The following is an 18,101-nucleotide window of genomic DNA, read 5'->3' on the forward strand; positions in this document are numbered from 1 at the left end:
ATAAATCATCTATAATTGCTTCCACACTACAATGGCAGAATTGAAAGTTGTGACAAAAACTGTGTAGCTCAATACATTTACTGTGTAGCTCTTTTTTTTTTTTTTTTTTTAGAAACAGAGTCTCACTCTGTCACCCTCAGTAGGGTGCTGTGGCATCACAGCTCACGGCACCTCCAGTCTTGGGCTTAGGCGATTCTCTTGCCTCAGCCTCCTGAGTAGCTGGGACTACAGGCACTCGCCACAACACTCAGTTATTTTTTGTTGCAATTTGGCTGGGACTGGGTTCTAACCCACCACCCTCGGGATATGGGGCCCGGAGCCCTACTCACTGAGCCACAGGCACCGCCCTTTTTTTTTTTTTTTTGAGTCTTACTATGTTACCCTCGGTAGTGTGCTTTGGTGTCACAGCTCACAGCAACCTCAAACTCTTGGGCTTAAGCATTTCTCTTGCCTCAGCCTCCCAAGTGCTGGGACTACAGGTGCCCACCACAATACCCAGCAATTTTTTTGTTGTAGTTGTTGTTTTAGCAGGGCCAGGCCAGGTTTGAACCTGCCAGCCCTGGTGTATGTGGCCAGCGCCCTAAGCACTGAGCTGTGGGTGCCGAGCCTCAATTCATGATCTTTAAAATTTTTCTTGGTATACTTAAGATCCTTTCATGGAACACCAGTTAGAAATCACTGCTCTAGATCTATTTAGGAGGGTAAGATAATCCTTAGGGCAGTATTCAAAGGCAATGTTGGATGTATTCTGGTCAGAAAACATGTAGATTTAGATATTTAAGCCCTAGATATTTAGATATTTATTTAGATAGATATTTAGGATAAATATTTAGATATTTATCCCGTGAGAATCTGATGAGGCTTAAAGTAGGCTTAAGTCTTTCTGCAAGCTGTTAGGACTAGAATGATTTTTATTTTTTACTTTTTAGGACTAAATGATTTTTAAGTATGGGAGACACTGTAGTTAGAGGTTACATCTTAGTTTTAGTGATGAATCATCTTATTTATGGAGAACATCTAAACTTACTCCTTTATGATTAACCACATAAGGCCTGGCATGGTGGCTCACTCCTGAATCCTAGCACTCTGGAAGGCTAAGGAAGTAGATTGCATGAGCTCACAGGTTTGAGACCAGCCTGAGCCAGAGCGAAACCTCATCTCTGAAAATAGCGAAGGTGCCTCTAGTCCCAGGTACTTGGGAGGCTGAGGCAAGAGGATTGCTTGAGCCCAGGAGTTTCAGGTTGCTATGAGTTTTGATGGCACAGCGCTCTAACAAGGGAAACAAAGTAAAATTCTGTCTCAAAAAAAAAAAAAATTAACCACATAGACTTAACGAAATACTTTTTTTTAATTTTTTTTTTGAGATAGTCTCACTTTGTTTTGTCACCCTGGGTAGAGTGCTTTGAAATATAGGTCACAGCAATCTCCAACTCTTTGGGTTTGAGCAATTGCCTTGCTTCAGCCTCCTGAATAGCTGAGACTACAGGCTCCCACCGCAATGCCCCGCTAGTTTTTCTATTTTTAAGAGTTTTTTTTTTTTTTTAGACAGAGTCTCACTGTGTCGCCCTGGTAGAGTGATGTGGCATCACAGCTCACGACAACCTCTAATTCTTGGGCTTAAGCAATTCTCTTGCCTCAGCCTCCTGAGTAGCTGGGACTACAGGCACCCGCACAATCCCGGCTATTTTTTTGTTGCAGTTGTCACTGTTGTTTAGCTGGCCTAGGCCTGTTTCGAACCCACCAGCCTGGGTATAGGTAGCTGGCACCCTACCCATTGAACTATGTGTGCCACCCTATTTTTAGTAGAGTGTTCTTGCTCAGGCTGGTCTCAAACTCCTGAGCTCAAGCAGTCCACCCTCTTCTGCTTCCCAGAGTGCTAGGATTATAGGTGTGAGCTATCGTGCCTGGCCTACATTACTAATGTGAATGGGAGCCAGTGGAAATCATCAGGTTCTGAAAATCCATTAAATATACCTCCTTCTAGTGTTTAAGTTAATGTTAAATTCTTATTACAGTCAGAAAAGTTTTGACATTGTTTAACTATTTCTCTTGACCTGAGTGACCCAGAGTCAGATATCTGTTGAGTTTTACTGTAGTGATATAGTCTGAGCTCAGAAGGGTCTTACTATAGAAGCTGCATGTTCTGGGTGGAAAAAACTGGCTTAGTATTGATATCTGAATGCTTTTACTAGTAAATAGCAGATGACCCTTCAGATCTTTTTTCTTTCTTTCTTTTTTTTTTTTTTTTGTTGCAGTTTTGGCCCAGGCTGGGTTTGAACCCGCCACCCTCGTTAGTTATATGGGACCAGCACCTTATTCCCTAAGCCACAGGCGCCACCCCTTTTTTCTTTTTTTGGAGACAAATTCTCACTCTGTTGCTCTAGGTTAGAGTGCTGTTGTGACAGCCTAGCTCACAGCAGCCTCACACTGAAGCATTCCTCCTGCCTCAGTCGCCCAGGTAGCTGGGATTAACAGGTGCTTGCCATTATCCCAGTTAATTTTTTTCTATTTTTAGTAGAAATGAAGTCTTGCTCTTGCTTAGGCTGGTCTTGAACTCCTAAGCTCAAGTAGTCGTACTGCCTTGACCTCCGAAGAGTACTAGGATTACAGGCATGAGCCACCACGCCTGCTGACCCTTCAGATCATTTTATGTTTTCCTTTTCATGTGTCCCCACTCAGAATCCCAGGTGCCTAATTGCCTATTTAAATTCCTTGATCTGGGCAGTGCCTGTGGCTAAGTAGGGCACCGGCCCTATATACTGAGGGTGGTGGGTTCGATCCTGGCCCCAGCCAGACTGAGGTTAAAAAAAAAAAAAAAGAACATGTAAATTCCTTGATCTGTGTCTGACAAAAGCCAAAACATATAAATGCCCTTGAACTTAGGCAAAATGGGAAGAATTTGAGTCCTATGAAAGATTCGGTCAGCTCTTGTTTATCCCTTGAGTTTTATAAAATGAGAATGTGAATGTAATACTATGCCTGTTTTTTATTTTTTATTTATTTATTTTTTGAGACAGAGTCTCATTTTGTTGCATTTGGTAGAATGCCGTGGTGGCACAGCTCATAGCAACCTCAAACTCTCGGCTTAAGTGATTCTCTTGCCTCAGCCTCCCAAGTGGCTAGGACTACAGGCACAAGCCATAATGCCCGGCTATTTTTTGTTGCAGTTGTCATTATTTTAGCTGGCCCGGGCCGGGTTCGAACCCACCAGCCTCAGTGAATGTGGCTGGTACCGTAACCACTGTGCTACTGGCGCTGAGCCCTATGCCTGTTTTCTAAATACATTTATTACCATGGAAAATTAGCACGAGGCTTTGGAATTTGGAATATCAGCTTCTTCATTTTCGTCATAGGGATAATGCTTGAAGGCCTGATGCTCTTTCTAGGCCTCTTTCAGCATTAAGCTCCTGGATATTGTTCCTTGGCTTAGATAAGACACGTGCTTTGTGGCATGATTCATTGCTGCCTTCTGTGATGCCATTGGGTAGTTACAATAGGACCCAGGTGAGAGTGCTTCTGGTGGAGCCATGATAGAACTGGGATTTAGATGTAACCAGCACTTGATGCTCAGCTGTGAAACACTGATGTGCTCCTAATGGTGATTTACAACCAATGTTTCTTCCTTTCGGGCCTGCATCCATTTTGGTTGGGTGCTGTCCTTGCTGTAGCTGTAATAAAATATTTTGGAACATTATCCTTGGGTGTAGCAATGAGAAAGACACCTCCTGGAACTTAACTGTAAGAAATTTACAGTGCATTGATTTTTCTGATGTATAGGAATCATCCTGTTGACCTTGGAATTCTAAGTTCCCTGGCTGTAGAAAATGGAAATTTTTGTAGCGTATCGCCATTGTTAGCTTATCTGGTATTGCGGATTTTCCCTGTTGCAGGACTGGGTGAAAGCTTTTTCTACAGCAGTCATGTTGAAAACCTTGTGTTGACTTTCCTCGTGTTCTGAAATGGGAGCATAAAAGTTTACTCCGCCACTTCGTCTTAAAATAGCAAAACTTTGCTGTTTTCTGCAGATCTAGGACCTTGTTACAGAACTCTGCCAAAAAAAAAAAAAAGTGTTTACAGAAGAATGTGCTGTGATTAGAGAAGAATATGCTGGTGTGTAGATTTCAAACTCTCTGGACAATATGAATAACACTGTCTTTGTTTCTACAGTGGGAGCCAAGAAGAAAGGTTTGCTCCCGGGTGGAACAGGGATTATCCTCCTCCTCCCCTTAAGAGTCATGCTCAAGAGAGACACTCTGGCAACTTTCCTGGCAGAGATTCACTTCCCTTTGATTTCCAGGGACATTCGGGGCCTCCCTTTGCAAATATAGAGGAGCGTTCTTTCAGCTATGGAGCTAGAGATGGACCGCATGGTGACTATCGAGGAGGGGAGGGACCTGGACATGATTTCAGGGGGGGAGATTTTTCATCTGATTTTCAGAGTAGGGATTCATCACAGTTGGACTTCAGGGGTAGGGACATACATTCTGGGGATTTTCGGGATAGAGAAGGACCACCTATTGACTATAGGGGTGGGGATGGTACTTCTATGGATTATAGAGGTAGAGAGACATCTCACATGAACTACAGAGACAGGGATACTCACACTGTTGACTTTAGAGGTAGGGATGCTCCTTCATCTGACTTCAGGGGCCGGGGCACTTATGATTTAGATTTTAGAGGTCGGGATGGATCCCATGTAGATTTTAGGGGGAGGGATTTATCAGATTTGGATTTCAGGGCTAGAGATCATGCCCGTTCTGATTTTAGGAATAGAGATTTATCTGATTTGGACTTCAGGGACAAAGATGGAACACAAGTAGACTTTAGAGGCCGAGGTTCAGGTACTACTGATGTAGACTTTAGGGACAGGGATATACCACATTCAGATTTCAGAGGTAGACACCGGTCCAGAACTGATCAGGATTTTAGGAGCAGAGAAATGGGACCTTGTATGGAATTTAAAGATAGGGAGATGCCCCCTGTGGATCCAAATATTTTGAATTACATTCAGCCCTCTGCACAAGTTAGAGAACATTCTGGTATGAATGTGAACAAGAGAGAAGAATCCACACATGAGTATACCGCAGAAAGGCCTGCTTTTGGGATTCAGAAGGGAGAATTCAAGCATTCAGAAACAAGAGAAGGAGAAACAGAAGGTGTAGCCTTTGAGCATGAGTCTCCATCAGACTTTCAGAACAACCAAAGTCCAATTCAAGACCAAGATGAGTCCCAACTTTCTGGAGATAAACAGCAGAATTCAGATGCTAGTATGTTTAAAGAAGAAGGTGGTCTGGACTTTCTTGGCCAGCAAGATACTGATTACAGAAGCATGGAGTACCGTGATGTGGATCACAGGCTGCCAGGAAGCCAGATGTTTGGCTATGGCCAGAGCAAGTCTTTTGCAGAGGGCGAAACTGCCCGAGATGCCCAACAGGACCTTCAGGTATATTGATTGGATGGTTGCTTTTTCCTTTTTCGTAAGGCTTTTCTGAAGGATGAAGTGTATAGTCAGGACCTTCAGTTCTAGAACTCTCCTTGTATAACTATTAAAAAGCAAAATGTGTATTCAGGAGTGGAAATGTAGAATAGAAATCTCTAGACAGAAAAAGGCCCCTAAGGTCGGATCATATGTTGTTTAGGCCTCATTTTCTCTTCTTTTCTTTTTTTTTTTCGAGTCTTACTATGTCACTCTTAGTAGAGTGCTGTGACGTCACAGCTCACAGCAACCTCAAACTTTTGGGCTTAAGCAATTTTCTTGCCTCAGCCTCCCAAGTAGCTGGGACTATAGATGCCCCCCACATTGCCTGGCTATTGTTGTTGTAGTTGTCATTGTTCTTTGGCATGCCCGGCTTGGATTTGAACCTGCCAGCTCCGGTGCATATGGCTGGCACCCTAGCCACTAAGCTACAGGTACAGAGCCATATTTATTTTTGAGACAGAGTGTCACTTTGCTCTCTTCAGTATAGTGCTGTGGCATCATAGCTCACAGCAACCTCTAACTCTTGGGCTCAAGTGATTCTCTTGTCACAGCCTTCCAGGTAGCTAGGAGTATAGGTGCCTGTCACAATGCCCACCTATTTTTAGAGAGATGCGGTCTCGCTCTGGCTCAGGCTGGTCTTGAACTCAGGTAGTCCACCTGCCTTCACCTCCCAGAGTGGAAGGATTACAGGCATGAGCCACCATACCCCGCCCCCCCCCCTTTTTTTTTTTGAGACAGAGCTTCAAGCTGTTGCCCTGGATAGAGTGCTATGGCATCATAGCTCACAGCAACCTCCAACTGTTGGGCTCAAGTGATTCTCCTGCCTCTGCCTCCCAAGTAGCTGGGACTACAGGCACTTGCCACAACGCCGGCTAATTTTTGGTTGCAGCCGTCACCTTTTTTTTTTAATTAAATCATAGCTGTTTATATTAAGCAGCTGTCATTGTATTTTGGCAGGCCCCAGGCTGGATTCGAACCTGCCAGCTCAGGTGTATGTGGCTGGTGCCTTAGCTGCTTGAGCCACAGGCGCCGAGCCTACCCGTCCTCTTTTTATAACTTTTGAAATGGAGGGAAATCAGTTGGAAAAGAGATTTCTAAATGTGAAAAATATAGGTGGGTATATGATTTAGATTCAAATAGCATCTTTTTGTTCTGAAATTTGTTTATTGAAGTCATCACTGATAAATCACATCTGATTTAAATTTCTTTTTTTGCTGTCCTTTTGTGAAAAAGAACATAGAGTTTAAAAAATACAGTAGTTTGGCGGTGCCTGTGGCTCAAGGGGGTAGGGTGCCGGTCCCATATGCCGGAGGTGGTGGGTTCAAACCCAGCCCTGGCCAAAAACCAAAAAAAAAAAAAAAATACAGTAGTTTTTTTTCTGGTTATGAAAGTCCTATTGAATTTTGTCTTTCTTAATGCTCTGCTTTACAGTTTTTTTGTTTTGTTTTGCTTTGTTTTTTAGAGATAAGAGTCTCATTTTGTCACCCTCGAGCACTATGGCGTCATAGCTTACAGCAACCCCTAGCTCTTGGGCTTAGGCAGTTCTCTTGCGTCAGCCTCCTGAGTAGCTGGGATCACAGGTGCCCGCCACAACACCCCCGTATTTTTTGTTGCAGTTTGGCCAGGGCTGGGTTTGAACCCACCACCCTTGGTATATGGGGCTGGTGCCTTACTTACTGAGCCACAGGCGCTGCCCAGTTTTTTTGTTTTTTTAGAAGACAGATTCTCACTTAGTCGCCCTGGGTAGAGTACCACGGCTCCATAGCTTACAGCAACCTCAATCTTGTGGGCTCAAGTGATCCTCTTGTCTCAGCCTCATGAGTAGCTGGGGCTGTAGGAACCTACCACAGCACTGGGCTAGTTTTTTTGTTTTTGGTAGAAACAGGATCTCGCTTTACTCAGGCTGATCTCGAACTTTTGAGCTCAGAAACTACCCACCTCGACCTCCCAGAGTGCTAGGATTACCTGCATGAGCCACCATGCCCAGCCTCTGCTTGACAATTTTAAGACTTCTTCAGTGAGCCTTGGACTTTACACACCTGTATTCTAATGGTTTGGGGTTAATTTTTAGGATTTAGAACAATAGAGACAATTGTAGTTTTTCATATCTTCATATAATACAAGTCATTTTCATTTTAATCTTGAGTACTTATATTTCATGTTGAGTTTCTTTTTGCACACTGAAGTATATTTGTATAATAATTTTTTATTTTGAATTCAAGGATCAAGATTATAGAACTGGCCCAAGTGAGGAGAAACCCACTAGGCTTATTCGATTAAGTGGGGTGCCTGAAAATGCTACAAAAGAAGAGGTAAGAGGTCTATGCTCTCATTTTGTCTTTTTTTTTTTTTAGTTTTTGGCTGGGGCCGGATCTGAACCCACCACCTCCAGTATATGGGGCTGGCGCTCTACTCACTGACCCACAGGCACCACCCTATGCTCTCATTTTGTCTTTTGGTTAATTAAAAAGTTTTCAGCTGTGGGCGGTGCCTGTGGCTCAGTGGAGTGTGGCGCCGGCCCCATATGCCGGAGGTGGCAGGTTCAAACCCAGCCCTGGCCAAAAACTGCAAAAAAGAAAAGTTTTCAGCTGGGCACAATGGCTTACGCATATAATGGTAGCACTTTGGGAGGCTAAGGTGGGAGGATCACTTGAGGTCACGATATTGAGAATAGCCTGGGCAATATAGTAAGACCTCATCTTTTAAAAAAAAAAAGTAGCTGTGGGTACCGCCTGTGGCTCAAAGGAGTAGGGCGCTGCCCCTATATACCTGAGGTTGCGGGTTCAAACCCAGCCCCGGCCAAAAACTGCAAAAAAAAAAAAAAAATAAAAAAAGTAGCTGGTTGTGGTGGTGCATGCTGGTAGTTCCAGCTACTTAGGAGGCTATTAATGGGAGGATTGCCTGAACCCTGGAGTTCAAGGCTGCCACAGTGAGCTGCATTGTGCCACACACTCCATCCTGGGTGACAGCAAGATCCTGTCTCTAAAAGACAAATTTTTTTTTCACTCTTTAGTTTGAAAAACTGCCAAATCGGCTCAGCATCTGCAGCTTAGTGACTAGGGCACCAACCACAAGCACTGGAGCTGGTGGGTTCAAACCCATTCTGGGCCTGCCAAACAACAATGACAACTACAACCAAAAATAGCTAGGCACTGTGGCAGGCGCCTATATTCTTGGGAGGCTGAGGCAAGAGACTCGCTTAAGCCCAAGAGTTTGAGGTTGCTGTGAGCTGTGATGCCACAGCACTCTACCAAGGTTGACATAGTAAGACTCTGTCTCAAAAAAAAAAAAAAAAGAACTACCAAATCACAGAAAGTGCAGGGAAACATACAAAGAAGTCGTGTGTATGCTTTGCCCATGCTCTCTTGTTGATATTTTGTATGACTATAGTACAATATCTAAAGCAGGAATTTGACTTTGGTATGTATAATACTCTGATTTCACCAGTTAAACATGTACTCACTGAGGTGAGGTTTATTAAAAATTATGGAAAATGATTGCTCTTTTCAGACCTGATAATCATCCTTTAGGGCACATTATTTCTGGAGTACTGCTTCATGGATTGCAGTTTATATTTAGTACAGTACTAAAAACTGTAAACTGGCTCTGTGCCTGTGGCTCAAGCGGCTAAGGTGCCAGCCACATTAACACCTGAGCTGGCAGGTTCAAATTCAACCCGGGCCCGCCAAAGAGCAATGACGGCTGCAACCAAAAAATGACTGGGTGTTGTGGTGGGCTCCTGTAGTCCTAGCTACTTGGGAGACGGAGGCAGGAGAATCACTTGAGCCCGGGAGTTGGAGGTTGCTGTGACCTGTGATGCCATGGCACTCTACCCACAGTGACAGCTTGAGGCTCTGTCTCAAAAAAAAAGAAAAAAAAAAAAACAAAACAAAACTGAAACTGCTAAACTGTCCAATATCAAAGGATTGGCTGACTAAATTAGGGCTGAATTTATGGAAGAATTGGTCAGAATACTATAAAAGCTAACAGTGTTTAACTGTGTGGCAGACATTGTGTGATACAAACATTAGATCATTTAATTATCAGAGTATCATATGAGTCGGTACTATAAATTTAGTCAATTCAAATATTAGTTGCTGCTCTGTGGCATTGTTTTAGGTACTATTTAGTCAATCCAAATATTAGGTGCTACTGTTAGGCACTGTTTTAGGTACTATGTGATATAGCAGTGAATATTATACAGTCACTGCTTCTGTGGATTACAAAAAAAGCAAGCAAAGGCTTGGAGCCTGTTGCTTAGTGACTAGGGTCCCAGCCACATGCACCAGAGCTGGTGGGTTCAAACCCAGCGTGGGCCTGCCAGACAATAATGGCAATTATAAAAAGAAAATAGATGGGCGTTGTGGCAGGTACCTATAGTCCCAGCTACTTGAGAGGCTGATGAAAGAGAATCATTTAAGCCCAAGAGTTTGAGGTTGGGCAGTGCCTGTGGCTCAAGGAGTAGGGCACCAGCCCTGGCCAAAAACTGCAAAAAAGAAAGAGTTCGAGGTTGCTATGAGCTATGACGCTACAGCACTCTACCCAAGGTGGCATAGTGAGACTCTCTCAAAAAAAAAAAAAAAAAAAAAGGAAGCAAAAATTAGGTGGTAATTTCAGGTAGTGATAAATACTCTGATGAAAGCTAAAGTTAGAGATTTAGTGTGTCTCTGAGAAAGGTATTTGAACCCAAGCCTGAATACATTGATAGAATAATTCATTTGAAGATTGGGAAATGAAATAACCAGGCTGAGGGTGTTCTTGCTGAGGTAGTACCATGATCCTGTACTGTTATGAGTTCAGTGCAAAAAATTTTTTTTTTTTAGACAGAGCCTCAAGCTGTCACCTCAGGTAGAGTGCAGTGGTGTCATAGCTCACAGCAACCTCCAACCCTTGGCCTTAAGTGATTCTCTTGCCTCAGCCTCCCAAGTAGCTGGGACTATAGGCACCTGCCACAACGCCTGGCTATATTTTGGTTGCAACCATCATTGTTGTTTAGTGGGCCCGGGCTGGGTTTGAACCCGCCAGCTCAGGTGTATGTGGGTAGCGCCTTAGCTGCTTGAGCCATAGGCGCTGAGCCCATAATTTTATTTAATTAATTAATTAATTTATTTATTTATTTTGAGGCAGGGTCTCACTTTCTTGCCCTTGGTATAGTGCTGTGGTGTCACAACTCACAGCAACCTCCAGCTCTTGGATTTAGGCGATTCTCTTGCCTCAGCCTTCCAAGTAGCTGGGCCTACAGGTGTCCACCATAACACCTGGCTATTTTTTTGTTGCAGTTTGACTGGGGCTGGGTTCAAACCCTCCACCCTTGTATATGGGGCCGGTGCCCTACTCACTGAGCCACAGGCACCGCCCAATAATTTTATGTTCAACAGATGAAAAATTGCATACGAGCTTACATAGGAAGTGATTAGGAGGCTTAGGATCTAATGTCAGTTTGAGCTCTTTTTTTTTTTTTTTTTGAGACAGTCTCTCTATGTGCCTTGGGTAGCTTGCCGTAGCATAACAGCTGACAGCAACCTCAAACTCTAAGACTAAAGTGATCCTCTTTCCCTAGCCTCCCAAGTAGCTGGGACTACAGGTGCCTGGCTAATTTTAGAGACAGGGTCACATTCTGGCTCAGGCTGGTCTCAAACTGCTGTGCTCAGGCAATTCACCTGTCTTGGCCTCCCAAAGGGCTATGATTAGAGGTGTGAGCCACTGTGTTCAGCCTAGTTTGAGCTCTTACAGGTTCTCTTATATACTTGAGAATTTTTGCTCTCATTCAACATTTTTTTTGGGCTGGGTTTGAACCCGCAGCCTCTAGCATATGGGGTTGGCACCCTACTCCCTTGAGCCACAGGCACCGCCCTCATTCAACATTTTTTGAATGAGAATAATTATGTTCTCATGCAACGCTTTTTAAATGCTCAGAGTGTTAATTTTGCCTTTATAAATAAAGCCAACTAATCATAGCTTTAAATTATGTAGAATAAAAAACAGTAGGAAAAATGCAATGTTTGCTGTTTGTGATTTGTATCATTAATAGAAATACCATATTCTTGCAGATTCTTAATGCCTTTCAGACTCCTGATGGCATGCCTGTCAAGAACTTGGAGTTGAAGCAGCATAACACAGGTGAGTTTCTTTACATGCAAGTGGCCTTGGGTTAGGAAGGGTCTTTGTCAGATCTCTACATCATTGCATCATGTGCTACTCAAAATTTTTTTTAAGAAATCACAAATAAGATTTCCAGAAGCTTCCTGTTGGTGCCTTCAAATAACAACCAGCTTTAGTCTTAGCTGTGGTTCTTTGTGGATGTTTGTCCACTCGTGGGCAATGAGGATGCACGTTCCAGCTCTTCTGAATGCCTATGAGATTTAAAGTGAGTGTTGCAGCAATTATCCCTGAATGTATTTTAAATAATTAAATTATTCTTGCTATTTATGTTCTTCATGGTGGTGGAATGTTTACATTTGAGACTGGTAGGATTTAATAAACTTTCTATATGTAAAATTTTACATTTCATTGCTTAGAGTGAAATTTATGACTTTCTAGAAAAATTGTACAAATTATTGGTTTCTTGAATTTAAAGTCTTATTCTGAGAATGGAGTTCTGCAATAGCTATTTTGTTGAAATCCATAAATAGATCCAGAAGAGCTTTATCTTTGACATCTGTTCTGTGGTTTAAAATGCAGATTAAACTTTTCAGAGTATCCTCATAGTTGTGTGTCAGAGTGCCAAGTTCAGTCAGTTCTTTAAATTTTACTTTAGAAAAAGTAGTCAGGGTGGCGCTTGTAGCTCAGCAGGTAAGGCCCCGGCCACGTACACCGAAGCTGGCGGGTTTGAACCCAGCCCAGGCCAGCTAAACAATGATAACTGCAACAACAACAACATAAAAAATAGCTGGATGTAGGGCAGTGCCTGTGGCTCAATGAGTAGGGCGCTGGTCCCATATACCGAGGGTGGCAGGTTTGAACCCAGCCTGGCCAAACTGCAACAAAAAAATAGCCGGGCATTGTGGTGGGTGCCTGTAGTCCCAGCTACTTGGAAGGCTGAGGCAAGAGAATTGCCTAAGCCTACGAGCTGGAGGTTGCTGTGAGCTGTGACACCACAGTATTCTACTGAGGGCGACAAACAGAGTCTTCTCTTAAAAAAAAAAAATAATAATAGCTGGGCATTGTGGTAGGCTCCTGTAGTCCCTTCTATTTGGGAGGCTGAGACAAGAAAATTGCTTAAGCCCAAGAGTTAGAGGTTGCTGTGAGCTGTGACGTGACAGCACTCCGGCACTCTACCAAGGGTGACATAGTGAGACTCTGTCTCCAAAAAAAAAAAAAAGTAGAAACAAAATGCCAAGCACTCAAGGTTTTGACCAGTATTTTCAGGACTACATAATAAGAAATGGTTTAGGGCGGCACCTGTGGATCAGTGAGTAGAGTGCCGCTCCCATATAGCGAGGGTGGTGGGTTCAAACCCAGCCCCAGCCAAACTGCAACAAAAAAATAGCTGGGCGTTATAGTGGGCACCTGTGGTCCCACTTACTCGGAAGGCTGAGGCAAGAGAATTGCCTAAGTCCAAGAGCTGGAGGTTGCTGTGAGCTGTGACACTACGGCATTCAACTGAGGGTGACAAAGTGAGACTCTTTCTCTAAAAAAATAAATAATAAAAATAAAGGTGGTTTTTAAGTGACCTATTTTGTAGAATTTTAAATTGAAAAAAGTAGACCATTAATCTTTTAACAGAACTTAGAATTCAGTAATTTAGTTAAAGATATCTTCAAGTAAGAGCTTATCATGTTTTCAAGGATATAATTTTAAACAGTTTACCATGGAAAAAAATTTTAGCATTACTAGATAACTTCCTCTTCAAATTGGTTCTGCAAAAGAGACTAACTCGCAAAAGTAAAATTTTATGTTTTAAAGAATGGGATATTTGTGTTAAGTTGGAAATAATTTTTTTTTCTATAATTTGAGAACAAAGAAATATTATTATAGAAAGCTAATTATTTCTTTGTTTTAAAAATACTGAGCCCTGAGTGGTGCCTGTGGCTCAGTGAGTAGGGCGCTGACCCTATATACCGAGGGTGGCAGGTTCAAACCCAGCCCCGGCTGAACTGCAACCAAAAAATAGCTGGGCGTTGTGGCGGGCGCCTCTAGTCCCAGCTGCTCGGGAGGCTGAGGCAGGAGAATCGCTGAAGTCCAAGAGCTGGAAGTTGCTGTGAGTCCTGTGACATCATGGACACGCTACCGAAGGCAGTAAAGTGAGACTCTGTCTCTACAAAAAAAAATACTGAGCCCTAGGCAGCGCCTGTGGCTCAGTGAGTAGGACACCAGCTCCATATACCGAGGTGGCAGGTTCGAACCTGGCCACGGCCAAACTGCAACAAAAAATAGCTGGGTGTTGGGTCGGGCGCCTGTAGTCCCCCCTACTTGGGAGGCTGGCGGTTGCTGTGAGCTATGATGCTACGGCACTCCACTAAGGGCGACAAAGTGATTCTCTGTCTCTAAATAAAAGAAAAAAAAGTAAAAAAAAAATAAAAAGGACAACTGAACCTGACTTTGTGTAAACATGACTAAGAGCAGTTAGGTTGTTGTTTTTTTTTTTTTTTTGGAAGAGACAGAGTTTCACTTTATGGCCCTCTGTAGAGTGCCATGGCATCACATAGCTCACAGCAACCTCCTGGGCTTAAGCGATTCTCTTGCCTCAGCTTCCCAAGTAGCTGGGACTACAGGCGCCTGCCACAACACCCGGCTATTTTTTGGTTGCAGTTCAGCTGGGGCCGGGTTTGAACCCGCCACCCTCAGTGTATGGGGCCCGCACCTTACCGACTGAGCCACAGGTGCCGCCCCAGTTAGGTTGTTTTTGTAAGTCGCTTTTGTTACATTTATCTTTGCATGTGTCTCATACATGCTTTCTTTGGGAAGTAAAGAAAATTTACAGACTGGAGATGCTTTTTAACACACAGGGTAACAATCTTAGCGTCAATCTTGTTTAATGAACTGTGCTTTCATTAACTGTTGATATATTTAGGAAAGAAGAGCTATCTTTTTTTTTTTTTTTTTCTGAGACAGAGTCTCACTGTGTCGCCCTCAGTAGGGTACTGTGTCATTACTGCTCACAGCAACCTCAAACTCTTGGGCTTAAGCGATTCTCTTGCCTCAGCCTCTCAAGTATCTGGGATAACAGGCGCCCACTACATTGCCCAGCTATTTTTTTGTTGTAGTTGCCATTGTTGTTTGGCAGGCCCAGGCTTAGGCTTTGAAACTGCCAGCCCCCGTGTATGTGGCTGGTGCCTTAGCTGCTGAGCTGCAGGCACCGAGCCAGGAAAGAAGAGATGTCTTAATGTTTAAATAACAGCAATTCAAACTTTGGTTTCTTTAGTACTCATTGACTTTTTTTTGTTTTTAACTTTCTAATTATACTGTCAGATTTGTCAGCAGAGTAAAAATTATTTTAAAGTATAGAGTTCAAAGAGGAAGTTCTTATATTTATTGGCTGTTATGACGATTAGGATCGTAATTGGCAGACCAAAGACATTGATACATGTGTGAATTCACTTAGGACAATGTTTAAAAAAAAAACAAACAAATCCAGGGTGGCGCTTGTCACTCAGTGGGTGGGGCGCCGGCCCCATATACCGAGGATGGCGGGTTCTTACCTGGCCTTGGCTAAACTGCAACAAAAAATGGCCTGGTGTTGTGGTGGGTGTCTGTAGTCCTAGCTACTCAGGAGGCTGAGGCAAGAGAATCTCCTAAGCCCAGGACTTGGAAGTTACTGTCAACTGTGATGCTACAGCACTCTACAGAGGGCGATAAAGTGAGACTCTGTCTCTAAAAAAAAAAAAAAAAAACACACACCAAAAAAACACCTTTCAGGACAGGCATGGTGGCTCATACCTGTAATCCCAGCACTCTGGCAGGCGGAGGTGTGTGGGTAGATTACCTGAACTCACGGGTTTGAGAGCAGCTTGAGCAAGAGCGAGACCTTGTCTCTAAAGATAGCCAGGTGTTGTGGGGGACTCCTGTAGTCCCAGCTTCTTGGGAGGCTGAGGCAAAAGAATCACTTGAGCCCAAGAGTAATAGGTTGCTGTGAGCTATGACGCTATGGCACTCTACCGAGGGTGACAAAGTGAGACTATAAATGCAATCTTTTCTTAGTATTTTATTGTATCATGTGGTAGTATATTTAACATATATGCACAGTTCTTATTAATGAAAGGATTGGACTACAATTTCCATGTTGTCTATATTACACCTCTGTGTGACAGGTAGAATGAACTTCAGAAAAATATCAGTCAGATCATGTTACTCCTATGTGTAAAACTCTCTGATGGCTTTCCATCTCACTTGGAAGAAATTCCCAACTCCTTGTTTTGTCTTACAAAGTCCTGCATAAGCTGGCCATTGGCTGTTTTCTGATCTCATCCTATACTGGTTTCCACCTCTTTTATTTTGGTGTAGTCACTAAGCTTTTCTATAGTCATTGGCCAATACACACTTCTTCCCCTGTCAGGGCCTTTGCACTATTCTTCCCTCTGATCCTCATTCGTCTTAGGGAGGCGGGGGAAGTTAGTTCTTAGCTTCATTTTCACTCTCTGAGGCCTTGTCTTATCATCCAGTCTAAAATTATTAGTAATTTTCATCATATCCTTGTTTGTTGGCATTGGATCTATCACTGCTATTTTTCTTAGTGGTTTTGTATATCCTATTTCTCTCATTAGAGAGTTAGCTCCATGACAGCAGGAGCCAGGACTTTCTTGTTTCCTCCTATTCCTGGCATTTGACACTCAGTAGGTTTCTGGTATGCATGGAATGGATAAGTTATCTATGATGTATGTGGATAGCCGGGTATTGTGGTGGGTTTCTGTAGTCCCAGCTACCTGGGAGGCTGTCAGGTGAGGAACGTGTAGGTTTCATAGTGGTACAGTTCAGGACTTACGTATCTCCTGAAGAATATGTCTTGGAACCATCAGATGCTCTCAGAACTTTAACATTTACTTAATAAAAGATCATATGTGATAGCCAGGTCTGGGTGATGTGTGCTTGTAATTCCAGTTGCACAGGAAACTGAGGCAGGGGGATTGCCTTAGCCCAGGAGTTTGAGGCCAGCCTGGGTAACATAGTGAGATTCCATCTCTTAAAAAAATCATATGCAGGGTAGGCATGGTGGCTTACACCTGTAATCCTAGTACTTGGAGGCTGAGGCGGGTGGATTGTTTAAGCTCAGGACTTTGAGACCAACCTGAGCAAGAGTGAGACCTTGTCTCTACCAAAAATAGAAAAATTATGAGCCGGGTGCAGTGGCTCACCCCTATAATCCCAGCACTTGATAAGCCAAGGCAGGTTGATTGCGTGAGCTCAGAGGTTCAAGACCAGCCTCATCCAGAGCAACACCTCGTCTCTAAAGATAGCTGGGTATTGTGGTGGGCGTCTATAGTCCCAGCTACTTGGGAGGCTGAGGCAAGAGAATCACTATCTTTTTTTCTTTTTCTTTTCTTTCTTTTTTTTGTAGAGACAGAGTCTCACTTTACCGCCTTCAGTAGAGTGCCATGACGTCACATGGCTCACAGCAACCTCCAGCTGTTGGGCTTACGCAATTCTCTTGCCCTAGCCTCCCAAGTAGCTGGGACAACAGGTGCCTGCCAGATTGCCTGGCTGTTTTTTTGTTGCACTTTGGCAGGGGCCAGGTTCAAACCCGCCACCCTCAGCATGTGGGGCTGGTGCCCTACCTACTGAGCCACAGGTGCCACCCAAGAGAATCACTTTAGCCCAAGAGTTTTAGGTTACTGTGAGCTATGAGACACTACGGCACTTTACCACATGTGACAAAGTGAGACTCTGTCTCAAAAAAATAAATTAAAAAAAATTACAGCTTGGCACCTGTAGCTCAGCAGCTAAGATGCCTGCCACGTGCACCAGGACTAGCAGGTTTGAACCTGGCCTGGGGCCTGCTGAACAATGACAACTGTAACAAAAAGGTGGCCACAGCACTCTACCCAGGGACAGCTTAAGACTCTGTCTCCAAAAAAAAAAAAAAAAAGTGGGGCTGGTACCTGTGGCTTAGTGAGTAGGGTGCTGGGTTCTCAAACCCAGCCTCCATCAAAAAACTGCAAAAAAAAAAAGTGGCCGGGAGTTGTGGTGGGGCACATGTGGTCTCACCTGCTTGGGAGGCTGAGGCAAGAGAATTGGCTAAGCCTGGGAATTTGAGGTTGCTGTGAGCTGTGAAGCCATGGCACTTTACCAAGGGCGACACTGTGAGACTCTGTCTCAAAAAAAAAAGAAAAAATTACCTGCACATTTGTGGTAGATGTCTATAGTCCCAGCTACTCAGGAGGCTGAGGTGAGAAGATCATTTGAGTCTAAGTTTGAGGTTGCCGTGAGCTCTGATGCCAGGGCACTCTACCTATGGCAGAGTGAGACTCTTGTCTTTTAAAAGAAAAATATCATGGGGTGGCGCCTGTTGCTCAAAGGAGTAGGGTGCAGGCCCCATATGCCGGAGGTGGCAGGTTCAAACCCAACCTCGGCCAAAAACTACAAAAAAAGAAAAATATCATGGCCGGTCAGCCTGAGCAAAAAGCAACGACCCTATCTCTACTAAAAACAGAGAAACCGAGGCAAACGGATCATTTGAGCCTGAGTT

General features: G+C 43.7%; 1 protein-coding gene across 6 annotated transcripts in view; it reads left to right on the plus strand.

Moving 5' to 3' along the window:
* The window catches only part of RBM6 (RNA binding motif protein 6), a 170,204-nt gene that overhangs the window by 21,701 nt on the left and 130,402 nt on the right, over positions 1 to 18,101 (plus strand). For 3 of the 6 annotated variants that reach the window (XM_053598699.1, XM_053598698.1, XM_053598697.1), the window contains 3 exons: positions 4,168 to 5,443; positions 7,702 to 7,791; positions 11,530 to 11,599. The exons of 1 other annotated variant lie outside the window; for it this stretch is intronic. In XM_053598699.1, coding sequence (XP_053454674.1) covers positions 4,168 to 5,443; positions 7,702 to 7,791; positions 11,530 to 11,599 — 1,436 coding nt within the window. Of the gene's footprint in view, positions 1 to 3,890; positions 5,444 to 7,701; positions 7,792 to 11,529; positions 11,600 to 18,101 lie in introns of those variants that run through there. 2 more of the 6 variants (XM_053598700.1, XM_053598701.1) reach the window with 2 other exon arrangements.

This window comes from Nycticebus coucang, chromosome 8 (genome assembly GCF_027406575.1).
Source record: "Nycticebus coucang isolate mNycCou1 chromosome 8, mNycCou1.pri, whole genome shotgun sequence".
NCBI classification, from domain to species: Eukaryota; Metazoa; Chordata; class Mammalia; order Primates; family Lorisidae; genus Nycticebus; species Nycticebus coucang.